Source organism: Camelus ferus, chromosome 29 (assembly GCF_009834535.1).
Source record: "Camelus ferus isolate YT-003-E chromosome 29, BCGSAC_Cfer_1.0, whole genome shotgun sequence".
Lineage (NCBI taxonomy): Eukaryota > Metazoa > Chordata > Mammalia > Artiodactyla > Camelidae > Camelus > Camelus ferus.
The window spans coordinates 18,440,620-18,458,037 of NC_045724.1; the positions used below are offsets into that span (position 1 = coordinate 18,440,620).

At 35.1% G+C, this 17,418-nt stretch overlaps 1 protein-coding gene across 2 annotated transcripts in view; it reads left to right on the plus strand.

The window, feature by feature from the left end:
- Positions 1-17,418, plus strand: part of ARFGEF1 (ADP ribosylation factor guanine nucleotide exchange factor 1) — a 98,463-nt gene that overhangs the window by 57,734 nt on the left and 23,311 nt on the right. For both annotated transcript variants that reach the window (XM_032469941.1, XM_032469942.1), the window contains exons 15-23: positions 289-400; positions 737-942; positions 1,206-1,290; positions 4,842-5,013; positions 6,902-7,053; positions 8,318-8,446; positions 9,530-9,688; positions 9,934-10,084; positions 14,507-14,597. In XM_032469941.1, the coding sequence (XP_032325832.1) occupies positions 289-400; positions 737-942; positions 1,206-1,290; positions 4,842-5,013; positions 6,902-7,053; positions 8,318-8,446; positions 9,530-9,688; positions 9,934-10,084; positions 14,507-14,597 (1,257 nt within the window). The remainder of the gene's footprint in view (positions 1-288; positions 401-736; positions 943-1,205; positions 1,291-4,841; positions 5,014-6,901; positions 7,054-8,317; positions 8,447-9,529; positions 9,689-9,933; positions 10,085-14,506; positions 14,598-17,418) is intronic.

Sequence of the window (17,418 nt, forward strand, 5' to 3'; positions counted from 1 at the left end):
GTATGAGATATTTAATATTCACATCCTTACTCAAAGTTTATCTACTACATGGCATTATCTCAGTCTGTGCAAGGATACAGATCGCCTTCCATTTGAGATTCTTTTCTAAGAAAAAAAAAACTTTGCATAATGTAATAGTTTTTGTACATTCAAGCGTTGAATATTTTAAGTAAACTCCTGTTTTCTAAGTGTTATTAGAAAGTTAACTTACTGTAGTTTAAGATCTCTTCAAGGAATACAAATCATTTTCTATTTCTAATGTTCCTATTAACTTTTAACATCATCTAGATTTACTAAGAAACCAAAGAGGGGAATACAGTACCTCCAAGAACAAGGGATGCTTGGTACTACACCTGAAGATATTGCCCAATTCTTACATCAAGAGGAAAGATTAGACTCTGTAAGAATACCATGTTACTTCAGTCTAGCCTTTTCTATAAAATCCTTTTTGAAATTAATAATAATGTGTATTATTGCCCCTTTAAAATGCCCTTCTAAGTGTATAAAAATAACCTAGATATTCTTAGTTTTGCTTCTTAATTTTCTAAACTCAAAAGAGTATCTTGTTGTGTTTTTAATAAACATATTTAGTATGTTTAACTTCTAGCTTCATGTTTGAAGTAGTTAATCCTGTAGTTAAAACCTGTGGATCTTCTGGGGTTTTTTGCTTTTTAAATGGCTATGCAGAAAATGTAACATTTCGTTAGGATATCAATTTCTATCTTTTCTTCTTTAGACTCAAGTGGGTGAATTCCTGGGAGATAATGATAAATTTAACAAAGAAGTCATGTATGCATATGTGGACCAACATGACTTTTCAGGAAAGGATTTTGTTTCAGCCCTTCGTATGTTTCTGGAAGGATTCCGTCTTCCAGGGGAAGCTCAGAAAATTGATCGATTGATGGAAAAATTTGCTGCAAGATACCTAGAATGCAACCAAGGGTAAGCAAGATTCATATTCAAGTGCTAATTGGTGGCCAGCCACATCCAAGACACTCTTCTGGGGAGCATCGGGTGATTCATAATCCCTGCCCCAGGGAACAAGTTGTCTGTGATCTGGAAGGGATGAGATAGTTCCATAAAAAATTATGAGGTAGAATAGAAATCCTGAAAGAGAAAATTAAAAGTGATACGGGATTTGAGGTGAACTATTTAAATAACTGTAAACAATAAAAGTTTGTAACATGATACACTTATTTTTCCAGACAAACCCTTTTCGCTAGTGCAGATACTGCTTACGTTTTGGCTTATTCCATTATCATGCTGACCACTGATCTCCACAGCCCACAGGTATGTTTTCTTCCAAGCCAGTTTTACAGTAAATAGTACAAATTGTATAAATTATTTTGAATTCAACAAGTAATAGTTGAAATTTTAATTTCATTAAACCAGTTACCAAACTGGGATATTTAATTTGGTGTGGTGTACATTTTACAAATGCAGTTTCTGGTAGTACTTCTAATTAGACTTTCAGATACTGGTAACGTCTGTATTTGTCTTTCTCATGATTGATAGCTTTATAAAGCTTTAGGCAAATTTTAATCTAAGAGCATGCTTATAGTTCAGCCTATGCTTATGACAGCGTGAAAAAACACATATATAAACCATCCTTTTTTTTTTTTATTGACATTTCAAACTTAAACCACAGTGTTTAGAGTAGTGGTGTCCTTCATGTGCCCATCACCCAGCTTACACAGCTGTCAGCTCATGGCCAGTCTTGTTCATTTATATCCCTTTTCTCCCTCAGATCATTTTGAAGCAAGTCTCAGGTATCATATCATTTCATCTGTATTTATTTATGTTTATATATATACATATATATATCTGAAAGAGAAATAATGTATTTAAACATAATCACAATACCATCACACCTAAATATTTACCATAATTTAAAAATATCAGATATCCAGGAAATGTTTAAATTTCATTCGCTTCATGAAATTCATAATTCCTTCTTAAATGCCCATGTTAAGGAACTGTCACTTGATTTCTGGTATCCTCTAACAAAAACATTATTTTTAAAGTTTAGGTATTTTATGCTTAGTTTCAAAAAACTTGAAGAAAATTATCTTTATAAATCTATTTGCAAGAATTTTCTTAATACTTCTTAGGATGAGAAATAAACTAATACTTATTACTATCTGAGATGTATTGGAAAAATTATAAAGTTTGAGATTAAATTTTGCAGTATAGGGGGTTTTTTGGTGTGTGTTTTGAGATGTTTAAGGCAGGGTTGATATGGAAAGGATATGCCAAATGTATGATGAGAAGACTGTATACCTAGGGTTACTCTTAGTTTTAAGCCCCAGAACTCAACAACTGCATTTACCAAGGGTTTTGATTTTATACAGACCTTTTAAAAAGAATCATTTAAGACTTTCAATAATTTAAAATTTGCCTTTGGCTTCCTACTGGCTGCATAGTAGAAGCAAGCTCACTTCCAGAGCTTCTGTTACCTGGCATGGTACTTCCCCTGGTTTTATAAAGCAGTCTACAGATACTGACTTACTTGGGTATTTTCATATCAAGAGTTTTCTGTCTGGTTTTTCAGTTTAAACCAAAAGTAGAATTACATTTTACACTGTCTCCCTTCGTTTTTAGAATGTCGTATTTTTTAACAAATTTCTTTCTGTACCAATGTTACATGCATCTGTATCATATCTTCTTATATATATACTTCCTTGTGTAAGTTGTTTTGAAAAAAATCCTAAAACATCCTTTAATGTCCTTTGACAGTACCCAGATTGTTAAGTTTCTGAGCACTTAACAGTTAGGGAGTGTTATCTTGAAATGGCACTGTTCTGTCCATAGAACATGTGCCTGAAGTCCTAGTCTGGTAGGAGTAGCTGCTTGTGGTCGTACATGCCCTGTCGGGCTGCTGGCCACCATCGTGTGCTCAGATGCAGTCTGCGCTGCAGAACAGCAGATGAGTTCCTGTGAAGCTAAGTGGCCTGTTAGAAAAGTGAATCCATAATCATGAGCCCATATGATTCATGATTCAGGACTCTGTAAACTAACAAATGACGTCATTTAAAAAAAAAACACGGGTAACTTGAAAGGAATCTCTTAAAACTGATTCTCCTCACTCTTAGTTGTTTTCAGAGTTAAAATACTGGTGAATTTAACAAGTTTTTTAGTCCCTTTTTCATCTAGAATATTTACAGTTAGACTAGCTTTTATATATAGTGTGAGTCAATGAATTTTTTAAAAAATTTGAGATGTATTTAGAATATGTTTAATTTTTTGTTTATTAATCTTCATTAAACACAGTGGTAACAATTGATTTTAAGTGATTTAAGCATAAATTTTAATTAGACACAGCTTAATTTAAGCACATGAGAATAAAAGTCAAGAGTAAAGTATTCCATAAAAGATAAGCAGGTGAACAAAAGTTAGATTGTTTTGTACTACTAGAATCCCACTGTGGCAGAAATATTCTGTTGGAGCAGTGCATGAAATCAGTGTGTTCCCTTCTTACACTTGCTGGGAGCTCCCACCCCTAACCTCCCAACCCATATCCACAAACAAATATATATTGCTGCTTCAGATTTTTTGCTGAGACTTGACTTTGTCTCTGATGGCATGATAAACACTATGGCATGTTCAGAATTTCCAGATGATGTTAATCTTCTTTTATACCCTTTTATTGACAGCACTTGTGTGGTCTTTTATTTTGGTATCCCTGGGTCTTTTTTGTTTTTTTTTTTTTTAATATTCACCAGAACTTAGGTAAAATGGCTTTGTTTCTTTTAATGTTTTTTAAGTGCTGTGACTCAAGATAAGTTCTTAAAGTTTTCAAATGTTAGAGCTTTTTTCCCTTGAGTAATAATAAATTGCACTTGAAAAATTTTATGGTAATGTTTTTACCTTATTTTCTTGTAGGAAAACTGCTCTTCTCACCCTTTTTGACATTCTAGAAAGACCTTTTTGCAGAGTAATCAGAACTAAACAAATGTTTGTATCCTAATTATATCCTCTGGATATTCTGGTTTCTCTATAGTCACTTTTGCAAACTTCTGATGACTGACTTGATTGTTACTCTGTGTACCCTCTTGTAAATTTATAGGAGCCTTATCTTTAGAGGTGCCTTAAATTCTTTATGAAAAGTGCTAGGAATATATGTAATTAAATAAATATCTTCAGAGACATCATAAGACTTTTGGGTTTTGTCCATCTGGGTTTTGGGGGATATAAAACATAAACATTTTGGCTGTGCTAGCTCCAAGTTTGGTGGCAGGGCTACCATCTTTTATTACCACAGATTTGTACTCCACAGATTTATCAAGTTACGCGGTAGGACGTTCCTGTTCAGGGTACTCTTAAAACAAAATGTTCCAAGAATACTTTGCCCAGATCACCTAATATTCAGTTGTCATGATGAGTCAGTGAGATTGTTACCTGATTTTAAGTAAATTTCAGCTCTTGTTATTCTTACATCCACTGTTACAGAAAATCAGTTTTTAAATCATTGGCAAACTCATTTATGTTCTTCTGAACTAAGATTTGGATCTTTTTGATTACATGCATTTCTAATAATTGTCATGGTCCTTCTTTAAAGACTCTGGCTAGAGCTCGTAAACCTTGGCAAAAACAGTTTTATTATTCAGTCTCCCTGTTTTCTTATTATAAATTACTCCTGCTCATATCAGAGCAGGGTGAATTAGTTTATGCCAGGATGGGTGTTTGCTACATTTTGCTCTTTTTCTGCGACTTCCTTTTTTCATTTTAATGTCTGCTTTGTTGAATATTTTCTATTTCCTGTCCTCAAAGCATTTATAAATTCTCTTACATGAGTATTTTTATGTTAAATTTTAGAAATTATAATGGTTTTTCATTCCTAGGTTAAAAATAAAATGACAAAGGAACAGTACATTAAGATGAATAGGGGTATTAATGACAGTAAAGATCTTCCTGAAGAGTATCTATCAGCCATCTATAATGAAATAGCGGGAAAAAAGATATCAATGAAAGAAACAAAAGAACTAACAATCCCTACAAAATCAAGTAAACAAAGTAAGTATCCAAATCAACCGAATCCTGATTGTTTAGGAGGAAAAACGGGTTCTTCAAAAGGTTTTCACTTGGAATAAATCAAGTATTATTTATTCTAATGAGAAGTATTATAGGAACAGTTGGCTGATCTGATTGTCTTTTTTCCCATATCCTGAAGAAGGATAGGACTGACCAATGAGAAATGGAAAATGCTACGCAATACACGTGGATTAGTGTGCTTTTAACATGTAATTGTCCCTGTAGGAGTTAAACTCGTCATGGATTTAGACATCAGAGAGATTGGTAGTCAGACTTTAACTCATTCTTTTTTTCTACCTCTTTATCATCTACAAGCAACTTATTTCTGTTGATTCACCTGTCATTACACATAAACAGAAGCCAGATACAGGGGTGATTCAAGGAGATAGGGAAGGTTAGGATCGTGGGGGAGCTCGTGGGGTTGAAAATCACTGCTACAGATGCACCACAAATTCTCTCTCTGAGGAGTTCCTAGATCTGACCAGTCTTAGGAGCCAACTGCATAGGCCTGGTTCCGTTCTCAATACTCCATACATATAAATGGTGGTGATTAAATTAGAGCTAAAATCTAACTACAGGAATTAAGTGAGGGTAGTGGCTCAAGAGTATAACAGTAACATGGAAAGGGAACTTCTGCCTTTCCGAGCAACTTCCACTTGTAAATGAAATCTCAAGTTTCACCTAACAAAACAGATTGTAGTAGCAAAATTTGACAGGAGAGAATCAAAAAGACTTGTGTCTTCTGTGTATTTCTAGAAGTTGATGAAAAACTGTGAGAGTCAGAGGTTTTGAGATAATGGTGGAAGAAATAGTGGAGTATAAATACCCTAAATGTTAGTTAAGTTCTCCCTCGCTTTATAGATGAGGAAACAGAAGTTCAGAGAGTTTAGAAAACTGAGAATCATAGAATCTATGAGCCGAGTGTAATGTAAAAACTTTTATTAAATCCCTATACCTAAAACCCAAAGGGTGGCAAAGCCAAATCCCGAACTTGGCATCCTTCACTGTTACTGCAGTCCAGTACCAGTCAGCAGTTTTCTTGGTCTTGTTGTTTTCTTCTGCTTCAAAAATTGTTAAGTATATTGATCAGGACATCTTTTTTGCACCTAAGTAGATGCCAGTTACCTGATTTTATCTTTTTCCTCAGAGCCAGATAATAAAATCTTCATACCCCTCTTTCTGTGGCCTGCTTGTGTGTGAGGGTGGGAAATCACTGAGAGGCTGGATAAGGGAAAGAGGTGGTGCCGTGCTGAGATGTTACAACCATCCTAGAGTATTAGGGCCACTGTTTCCTTGTTAACTCGGGATGCCACTCAGGCAGGGGTCGTACCTCTCTTCTAGTCTCCTAGCCCGCATTTGGGTTATTTCCCTAATATTTTCATTGTGGAAGATTTGTACCTGCTCTCTTCCCTTTCATAGGTTTTTCACACATCCTGACTCCTAGTTCAGGGTGTTTTTTAATTTTCATTTTTGGAGTGAAATTGATATAATATAAAATTAACCATTTTGAAGTAAACAATTAGTGGTATTTAGTACATTCACAGTGCTGTGTAACCACTGCCTCTATGTAATTCCAAAACATTTTCAACATCCCAAAATATAACCCTGTATCCATTAAGCAGTTACTCCACATCCCCTCCGTTTCCCCGGCCCCTGGCTGTCACCCGGGACGCTTTTTGTTTCTATGGATTTACCTATTCTGGGTATTTCATCTAAGTGGAGTCATACATTATGTGACCTTTTGTGTCTGACTTCTTAGGACTACTTTTAGTTAGTGCTAATTGGTGGTGTTTGCTGTTTTATCCTAAAACATCAAAATAGCATTCCTAAATGTCTTATATTTTAATGGTAATAGTGTTTGTTGTTTCAGATGTAGCCAGTGAAAAACAAAGAAGACTTCTCTATAACTTAGAAATGGAACAGATGGCCAAGACAGCTAAAGCCCTCATGGAGGCCGTGAGCCACGTTCAGGCACCTTTCACGAGTGCAACACATTTGGAGCATGTGCGACCCATGTTTAAGGTAAGAGTTGCTAGTAACTTTTGGTTGCGGCATATTCATTTATATATATTGCTGTTCAGCATATTTTTAGTTTGAGAAAATGAAGTGATATAGTCCATTAGCGTAGACCCAGAAGCGAAAGCTGTATTACTTAGGAGATAGCAAATAAAAATTTTTTTATTGTGCCGTACAGCAGAAATTAACACTTTGTAACCGACTGCTTCAATTAAAAAAAAAAAGAAATAGTTTAAATAAGTCAGAAGGCTTGAACTAGAAGTTAGGTACTGTGGCTTATGTACCTTTGTTTAGAAATTATACGCTTTTACTTCTAAACTTTGTCACGTTACAAGCAAAGCTTTGGGTAGTTCTGTATTCCTTAATACTAACAACTTTTTAGATCTTTAAAAAAATCCCAATTGTCATTTCTGTATCACACTGGTATAAACATTTTTCATCTGTATGGTTATATGTATATATCGCTTTCCTTCATTTTGACTTATAAAAAGCAGCAAATACTCTTGTATGAGATACTCCAAAGTTATACACACACATGCACACACCAGTATATACACATATGTTTTGATATTAGGATTTTCACTAATTAAAGGCAACTCTTTTTGTTTTATATTACAATTTCACTAGGTATTCATTCAGTTTTGATAAAACTTAGTGTCTGTTAGCTTTCACAGTCTATAATAAAGATGTGTTTTATTGAACTATATTTTAAAAATATTGTCCAACTAGGAGCCAGAGATATCACTGGTTAAATACTTGACTACAAAAAATAATAATAGTAATAAAGCTAAATGATGTCCAGGGAACAGTCTTAAAGAAAAGAGAGTGATGTAACTGTTACAAGTAGAAAATGGCTAAAGGAATTTTCTTGGAAATAAAAAATCTTTGAAATACTGCAAGGGACAAAGCTTGCAGAGAGAGATGAATTCTGCAGTCGGGGGTAAAATTAATATAATTTATGAGTATTGACTATTCCCATTTTTTATTACTGTGAATAATTTATAGTTGTGGTGCTTAAAATATGCCTAGTGTGCTCTCCTGAATTTATAATCTTGCTCTCCCACTTACTTAAGCCCAGGCAGCATTAGACAGTTTCTCCTTTGTCTGAGAAATCTTTCCAAATAACTATGCCAAGGAACTCATTGCTTTTTTTCAGAACTTCTTAAATCATTTATTGTCTGAAAGCTTTGAGAAAAGTTAATGTAGTATTATCATAAAGTTTAATTATAATTTGGTGTTTGTAATACATTTCAAATTTTAATTTATCTAGTTGGCTTGGACACCTTTTCTGGCTGCGTTCAGTGTGGGTCTACAAGATTGTGATGATACTGAAGTAGCCTCTCTTTGCCTGGAAGGTATAAGATGTGCAATCAGAATTGCATGCATTTTCAGCATTCAGGTAACAAGGAATTTTACCTTTGTAGCCAGTCTGGAAAACATAAATTACTTATGTCATTACTGTAGTTTAAGTTATTTCTTGTGTTGCAGTTATTAAAAACTAATTTCAAGTTTATAATGAAATTTAAATGAGTATTAATGTTTAAGTTTCCAAAAAGCCATAACAGAAAGGGTGGTTCTTTATTGATGTGTCAAAAATTTGTCATAACTTTGGTTTGCAATTTTTTCTTTATAGAATATTAGGTATGTACAGTGTTTCCAAGAATTTCAATTCCTACATGGTAATTTGAGTATCTTATTTAAATATGGTACATGTTCATATTTATTGAATCATATCTTTTATATTTTATGTATTTATATATATTACTTTATAACTTTACCTAAGCCTAAGAACAAGTTTTTTTAAATTTTTTAATTGCAGTTTAATTTCTTTATTAATTTTTTTATGGGAAAAGGTAATTAGGTTTATTTGTTTATGTATCTTTAATGGAGGTACTGGGAATCGAACCCAGGACCTCGTGCTTATACTAAGCATGAGCTCTACTGCTGAGCTAGATCCTCCCCCTAGAACAAATTATTTTTTAGAGATCAAGTATCTAGAACATAATTTTCATGGACAGTCCCTTCTAGTAATTTATATGCTTTATGTGATAATAAATTTTAGCCACTGCTTGCTTGCTTACTTTTTAAAACCCATTTCACATTTAATTATGAATGTTAACAGCTTAAAAAGCACAGTATAGCTGTAGAGAAAAAATGAGCACATTTATAAATCAGGTTTCTGCTAGTCCACACAGTCACTTGAAACATGAGTGCTCAATGGGTGTTTTTTTACTAAATGAATTATTGTCACTAAAATCTCATTTTGATTTGATACCTCCATTGCCTTTCAGTTTTGCAAATTCATCCTTTTCTGCTTTGTTTATCACCTTAAAATTTAAGAAACTATAGTTTGAGGTATTGTATGTGATTCATGACTTGTAAGTTAAAAACTTGCTGAATAGATAAACAGTGTGTCATTAGGAATTAGAGATCACTGTGTTGTGTTTACAACTATGTTAGTATACTTTTCTCTTCTTCATAGCTGGAAAGAGATGCGTATGTCCAGGCGCTAGCAAGATTTACCTTACTTACAGTGAGTTCTGGGATTACTGAAATGAAACAGAAGAACATTGACACAATCAAAACACTTATCACAGTGGCTCATACAGATGGCAATTATTTAGGAAATTCATGGCATGAGGTATAAGCACTTCCTTTATTTTCAACTTTGCAATTTGGTTTATTATGAGCTAATGCTAAATACTCTGCCACTGACGTGCTTACGTGTTTGGGGGAGGAAATTAATTGAATACATTCAGGGTAAGTATATTTAGCTTTTTATAATGGTTTATAATGTAGCCTATGTTTAAATCGTGGCTTCATACAGGTAAATATTTTTGCAAATGTTTTTAACATGGAATTAAACTTTTCCTTTTTGTAATTAAGATTCTGAAGTGCATCAGTCAGTTGGAGCTTGCACAACTTATAGGAACTGGAGTGAAACCTCGATACATTTCTGGAACGGTACGAGGCAGAGAAGGATCTCTTACTGGAACAAAAGATCAGGCTCCTGATGAATTTGTGGGTCTAGGGCTAGGTGAGAATATCTAAAATTATTTTTATAAAATATCAAATTGTTTTTAACTTGCTCAGTATAAGTAACTCTTTTGGAGCAGTGAAATAGAATTAGAGGAATATGATAAAATGCTCTGTGGCTAATCTTATGAGGGGAAAGTGGGATAACACTGGAGAGAACCTAGTCTTTTTTGCCTGGTCTAGTTTGCAACATTAAATGACCCTTAGTCTTAATCTCATAGTTGGGGGTGAGAGAAGGGTGCAGTTTAAAATTACCTGCTTTTACATAAAAAAGAATGAAATATTGCTATTTGCAGCAACATGGATGGACCTAGAGAATATTACACTTAATGCAATAAGTCAAACAAAGACAAATATTATATGATATCACTGATATGTGGAATCTAAAAAATAATACAAATGAATCTGTGTACAAAACAAACAGACTCACAGACATAGAAAACAAATTTATGGTTACCTAAGGGGAGAGGGATAGGGGAGAGATAAATTAGAAGTATGGGATTAACGTACAAACTACTATATATAAAATAGATGGATAAGCAACAAGGATTTACTGTATAGCACAGGAAACTATATTCAGTATTTGTAGTAACTTATAATGGAAAATAATTGAAAAAATATATATATTAAAATTTACCTGCTTTTAAGACTAAGCAGATAACTTAAATGAGTGAAGGCTTGTGTAAGATGATAAATAGTTGGGCAACTGGAGAAGGCATTCACACTCAGAGTTTTAAAAGACACTGTGTATCACAACCAAACTCCTCCGCCAGTGTGGAAAGCTTCCCGTGGGTGTCTGTGAACTCAGTGTGGCCAGGAGCTTCCAGATTTAACACAGGAGAGCAGAGGAAAATATTAGCAAAATTAGATACAGAAGAGCGAAAGACAATGTATTTTTAGTCATAAATGGAAAGAGTTCTACTAGGGGAAAAGCAAAGTTTAGATTGTCTCTGACTCTGAGTGCTGTACTTCTGGCTTTGAATTCTTCTGTATTTCTTCCTAATGTGTGAAAGTTACTTTTCTTTTCTGAGCTTCAGGTTCCTCTTTTGCAAACTAATGGTAATATCTACTTACAGAGTTGTTAGGATTAGGTAAAAATACATATACGTGGACTTAGTACAGTGGTTGGTATATTAATGGTTTTTGGATTATTCTCTATTCATCTTCCCTTCCACTTCTAACCGAGAAACCTAGAGATGTGTCTTAAAGAGAATGGGAAGGAATTCACCTGAGACCTAAGAATGTTACCATTTACCTTTCAAGACTTTGACTTGTAACATTATACTTCTGGACATTTTCTGTCTTTATCATTTAGTGATTTCTCTGTTGCTTGCAGTAAAAGTTCTTAGGAAATTCAGCAGAATTTCAAGCCTGAAAAATGATCCATAGGGAAAGAAGTAAAGATGAGGACCATGTTGTGGCTTCAGGTTAGACTGGGAACAGTTGTGATTCCCAGTGTGGGTTCCCAGTGGTGATCCAGCTGTGGCAGCCAGCAGTGCAGTCTGTACCTCACTTGTATCTTAGAAACTGTGGTTCTGGGAGGTCCAGGTGTAGACCTCATAACTTGATGACTTATGTAACCTGGAAGTCTGACTCAGACATTAGAACTATAATTGTTCCAGAAGGTAGCATGAGATACAGATGAAAAATATTTACAGACCAGTGAAATGAATGTGCATTGATTGAGTAGCTTTTGAAAGGTTTTTCAGCCTTTGAAAGCTTTTTTTTTTGGCCAAGGGAGTAGAGGAAAGCCCAAATAAAGACAGGTGAAATTGCCAGGGCTCGATTTTGGCAAGTAACGGAAGTAGGTTATACTGAAAATAAAATCCCAGTGGAATATTTTATCTTTTATAAGTGTGAGTGGAAAAGAGAGAAATAATCTTTGCTGATAGTATTTATTGGTATACTTGAAAATGAATTAAAATTAATTTGATCACTGTGCTGTTGTGCTACTTGAGTTGCAAGAATATGAGATGACCTGCCTTCTCCCTTCAGGAAAAGGGAATTTATATTAAAATATACACACTTGGAATCTGGAAATGAAATAAAAATTTCAGCCTTCCAGGCCTTTCAGGCAGCCAGCCACTTCTTCCACCTGTCTCTCAGGCACTATCTAGGCTTTCTCTTATGTCACATACTTCTCTTTTTGGCCCCCTCCTTTCTCCCCGCACTCCCAAGTGATCATTTTGAGTCGACATCCTAGAGAGAGCAGTCTGTTGGCGTGGCCCCTGTTGGGCAGAGCCCACCTTTCGGGCTCTCTCATTGGTTACCAGCTGTGGCAGATGTCCCCTCGTCCATCTGCTCCCTGTCACCTGCTCAGATGCTTTCTTCAGGACTGAAGTTCAGGGCTGTAGTCAGAGCTGAAGCTGGAAGAGGGTGTGGTATAGACGATTGAACTGGTGTGGTCTGTATATCCTCCTTTGTTAACAGCATCCATGAGTATATGTTTATCTGACTTTGTTACTGATATGATTCAAGTCTGTACGTGAACTTTTTGGAAACATGAAACCTGTAGTTATTAAGAATATATAGCATATGATTATTAGATTTGAATTATATGCATACTGTTCTTTTATAGTATATACTAAAGTTTAAAATTTCAGTTGCTTGGTCATGTAAATCTTAAGTGAATATCACAACACCTACGTCTTTGTTCTTACTTAACCTAAATATTTGTGCTTTTGAGTAATTTCTTTGGTAAAACTGAAACTGTTAGCCTACTATGTACATTGTGATACCGATATTTCAAAGATTTCACATATTTATGAAATAGTTTCTTTGGATTGTTAGATATTTTAAATATTCTTTGATTTTGATGAATAGGTTTATTATTAATGATTACAGATTATTATATTTAAATATAAAACGTATAGAAAACTCCATAGGAAAGACATTTATTTGATACACAAAGGAAGTTGTGTGATGACTGGCATGATTTTTTCTCACAGATTTTTCTTCCTTAAACTCCTGTAACGTGCTGCACACTTCACGTGTTGCTTGACACTGTGCCCTGCCAGCCCGGTTGTCTGCACTTATTTCAGACTTCCATCCTTATTCCCTGTGTTACAGAAGTAGACTCTTCGTTTGTCTCCATGGCTCCAATAGCTCTTCCTATTACACTGTGTTCCACAGATATTACCAGAATTATTTTTCAGAAAATAGATTGGATCATGTTATCTTCTAAAAGGTCTTAATGGTCCCCTGTTTTCAAAAGTAGTACATTCTACATGACGGTCCAGGTTCTGCACATTCTGTTTCTAGTCTGTGTTTCCGGCTTCATCTCCTGCTACCCTTCTCTCTCTCCTTCCTGGTCCCCTGCCAGAATCTTCCATTATGGCCACACCCAGGTGTGGTAAAACGGGACACCCCCATGCATACTTCCATTACTGTATATGTGCTGCTCTGTCTACCTGAATTGCTTTTTCTTTTTTCCTTTCCCACATAATTCTCCTTCTAGGCCCAGTTTGAATTAATATTTCATCATATGTGAAGCCTTTACGTGAGCTGACACCACCATTCTCCCTTCCTGAATCGAAATTTGTTCCATTTAGCAGCACTTGTGTTACATGTAATTCATTTCAGCCACAAAGTAATCATTATATTGTATTAAAGTTGTTTGTAATCCTGGTGAATTATTAACTCTGTGAAGACAGGGATCACATGTTGTTCACATTGTTCAGTTCCCTAGAATAGAATTTGAATTCAGCTGGGGAAGAAAGCGACAGGGAGAGCAGTCAGGAAACTTGTTTTCATAATCTGGGCCTGAACTTATAAGGGTCTAAACTGAGTAGGAATGAAAATGAATGAATGATATGAGAAACAAGTCAAAAGAAAGATTTCACGATAGTGGAGGAAGAGAATGATATCAAAGATGACTGTAAGGTCAAGAGTTTGAAAACTGGGGAAATTGTTGTTCTGCTAACACATGGAACCAGTGCTGGGTCAAAAGATAAAAGATTCTTTTGAAAAAGAGGATATACAGCATACAGATAGAATTTCCAGTAAATGTTGTGAACAGGGGACTGGAGATTAAGTGACAAGGCAGGTCTAATTATATGGAATTGGGAATCCTCCTAAGTAGGTATCTTTGGAACTGGGGTGAGTGCTGTGTGTTTCTTAAACATTGGGGGAGATTATGCCTAATGTCAGTAATTTTGTGATCAGAATTCTCAGTGGCCCTAATTTGTGTGATCTTTCCAAACGCAGTTTGTGTCTCTTAACTGTGTCTGTATACCACTTAGTATAGCTCAGTAAGCACGTTTGGCTCTGATAAAGGTCACTGATGCCGAAAGGATTGTTCACCCAAAGCTTTATTCCTTTCATTAGGAAAATAACTGATTTTAGAAATGTGTTTTAATACTGTAAGTGTATTCTTCCACTGGATTATTTTCAAACTGAAATGATTCTCTTTTATGTGTGCTAGTTGGAGGAAATGTGGATTGGAAGCAGATAGCAAGTATTCAGGAATCCATTGGAGAAACCAGTTCTCAAAGTGTTGTTGTTGCTGTGGATAGGTAAGGTATTTGTTTTATTCCCTTTTCAGATGAGTACTCTTTCAGTTCTGTAGATACCTTGCTCATCAGTAAATAGAAAAAAATTATTGCCAAAATATCTTTCCTTAAGTAATATAAGACTACATTGTGATGTACCGTGATTTCAATGATGAAGTAGCTATACTTTGCTTTTTAAATCACAGAATATAGGAAGGAGATAACAGTATGAAAATTTAAGTGACAGTAGATGTTAATGAGCATTAGGGAAATGGTAACCTTGATTACTGTGAGAAAGAACACAATTTTTTTCCTTTATTTTAAAAAAATTTCCTTTATAGAAAATATCCTCTCCTTATTATCCCTTTTTGAAAATGGAATGTAATTCGTCGTTCTGAGTGTATGATACAGGAGGACTGTGCTATGGGTGAAATGAGGGGTTTGCTGGTAATTCTTACACGTTTCTTTGAGAAGGATTTTGGAATTTGTATATTATACCCATTATCAGGCATTCATCTTTAGTTTGTTTTCTAAAAGAAAAATCTATATACTGTGGTTTATTTTACTAGGGAATATTTAGTTTATTCTAGATTTTAATTCTCAGTGTGTAAAGCAATAGCTAGTGTTTTTTGAAGATCAGCTTTTTCCAGATGAATGCCCAGATAATTAAAGCTTAACATTTTACAGCAATGCCGTTTAATTTTTTTTTTACCACTTCTGATAGAAAATTTCAAAAACATATGTAATCTTTTCCTGATGCCTAGAGACTGGTGCTGATACATTATTTTACTCTGCTTTAGATGAAACTTTGTGCTCTAAGTATAGGCAGAACTAGGGTTCACTGGCTGCTGCCTCTGGAAATACTCCTTGAAACTTTTTCATTGAAAAGAATTTTAATGTCCAGTTGATTTCTTCTCCTTTTTTGTTTTTAGGGGAAGGAGGTCATTTGCTTTTTTCTCACAAAGTTTGGAAAAAGATTGTGTATCATCTTATACCTACTATATAACTCAAAGACTTAACATGTGCTTGGCACCTTTCAGAGTGCTTCCCATGTGTTGCTTCATTTAATCCTTTCAGTAGCCCCATGAGATAAGTAGTAGTGTCCTCAGTTTACAGATGAGGAACCTGAGAAGGGAATTAGACACTTGCACGTTCGCACAGCCAGGCAAATCTTGTCTTGATTACTGCGATAACCCTTTCATCAGTAGAGAATGCAGAGGAGTAGGGCCAGGATGCACACGCAGGCAGCGTGTCTCTGAGTGCGCACTCTGACTTCTCTGCCTCTCTGCCTGCGTGTGCAGCTCCAGAGCAGTGTAACGTCTGTCCTGCTCCTATGGTAGATTTTTTCCACATGATCTTCTAGCCATCCAGAAAATCATTTTCACTGTCATTATGAGAATCTATTCAGGCAAGAGTCAACATTTGACTTATTATTTCTATAATACACTTTACATGACCATACCCAGTTCTAATGTATCTAACTGTTGACTGTCCCAGGGAGACATGTCACTCACTTGAACAAATGACATGCCTCTCCGTTTTAAGAAAATATGCTATTTCTAAGGAGCCTTAGGACAAATTCTGCTGGTACTTCATTGTCTCAAACTCATTGTCACCAAATACTTATACAAACATAAATCCAATGTCCAATTTTATACAAAACCTCAATATTTAAATTTCACCTTAAAGTGATAGCATCAAAAATTACATCTTTGATCTATTATATGATTATATTATTCTTGCGTGGTGCATATCACTTTCTCATTAAACTTCTGAATTCCTTTCTGAGCATCTGAGTTTATTTTCACTTGCAATACTCTGATTCTAGTCCCTAAGCTAACTCAGTGAGGTAACCCTGGTATTCGGGACAGTGGTAAGAACATTGTCAGGCGTCATCCTCGTGAGTTCTGCACTTGTCCAGTAAAAAAAGGTCATTTCTCTCTCCCTGTTCTGAATAATCTGTTACGGCAAGTATAGGAACTAAACATGAAAAATTAAAATAATAACTTTGTTTATTTTTGTAGCTTCTGTTTCTTAATAGAAAAAAAATTCATGGTTCCATTAAAAGCTTTAAGATGGTAAATTTTTAAAATTATCTCCACTTTGGTATTAGAAATTCTGTACTATTAGAATTTAGGAGAATATAGGGCACTTTAACCTGAAGTACCTGATCCTCTAGGATTTGCTATGGTAGCATTTTCTAGACATTGTTAAACTAGATCAGTTTCGTATGTATTATTAAACTCTGCAGCAGTAGATTTTGTCCAGGACTGACTTACCTCTGAAAGTTAAAAACCAGTAATTAGCAGCGTAGTTCTTGTTTTTGTTATTGGTTTGTAAGCACACCAGATCTAGCTTCATACTGACCCATCGCACACTTTGGAGCACTCTGTCACCTGTCAGAAAATACGTATAGCTCCTTCCCAACTGTGTTTGCTCATGCATACCTTCCAGTTGGCTCTAAGAAATGTTACCTCTGTTATTTCACTAGGAAGCCTTTTTGCATATACGGTAATTTAGTCTGCTTGTGTGTTGCATACAGTTCAAAGTTTATTTGATCCCAAACCTGCAGTTTTTATCTTTTTTTTTTTTTTTCATTGTTGCATTGCTATCATGTGGATGAATCAGTAATGTAGCGGTTTTTTTTTTTCCCTACTCGTACTTTTCCTTTTCAGGGCATGTCTTTTAATATTAACACACAAGATCCTCGTGCTTCTGTCCTCTGCTTGTCGTACAGGGCATGTAGAACCCATGTCATAGACTGATTTTTATGAAACACAGCTCTCTCCTCCTGCCTTAGTGCATTAAGGCTTAACTCTAAATGCCTCCACAGAATGCCGTGCTC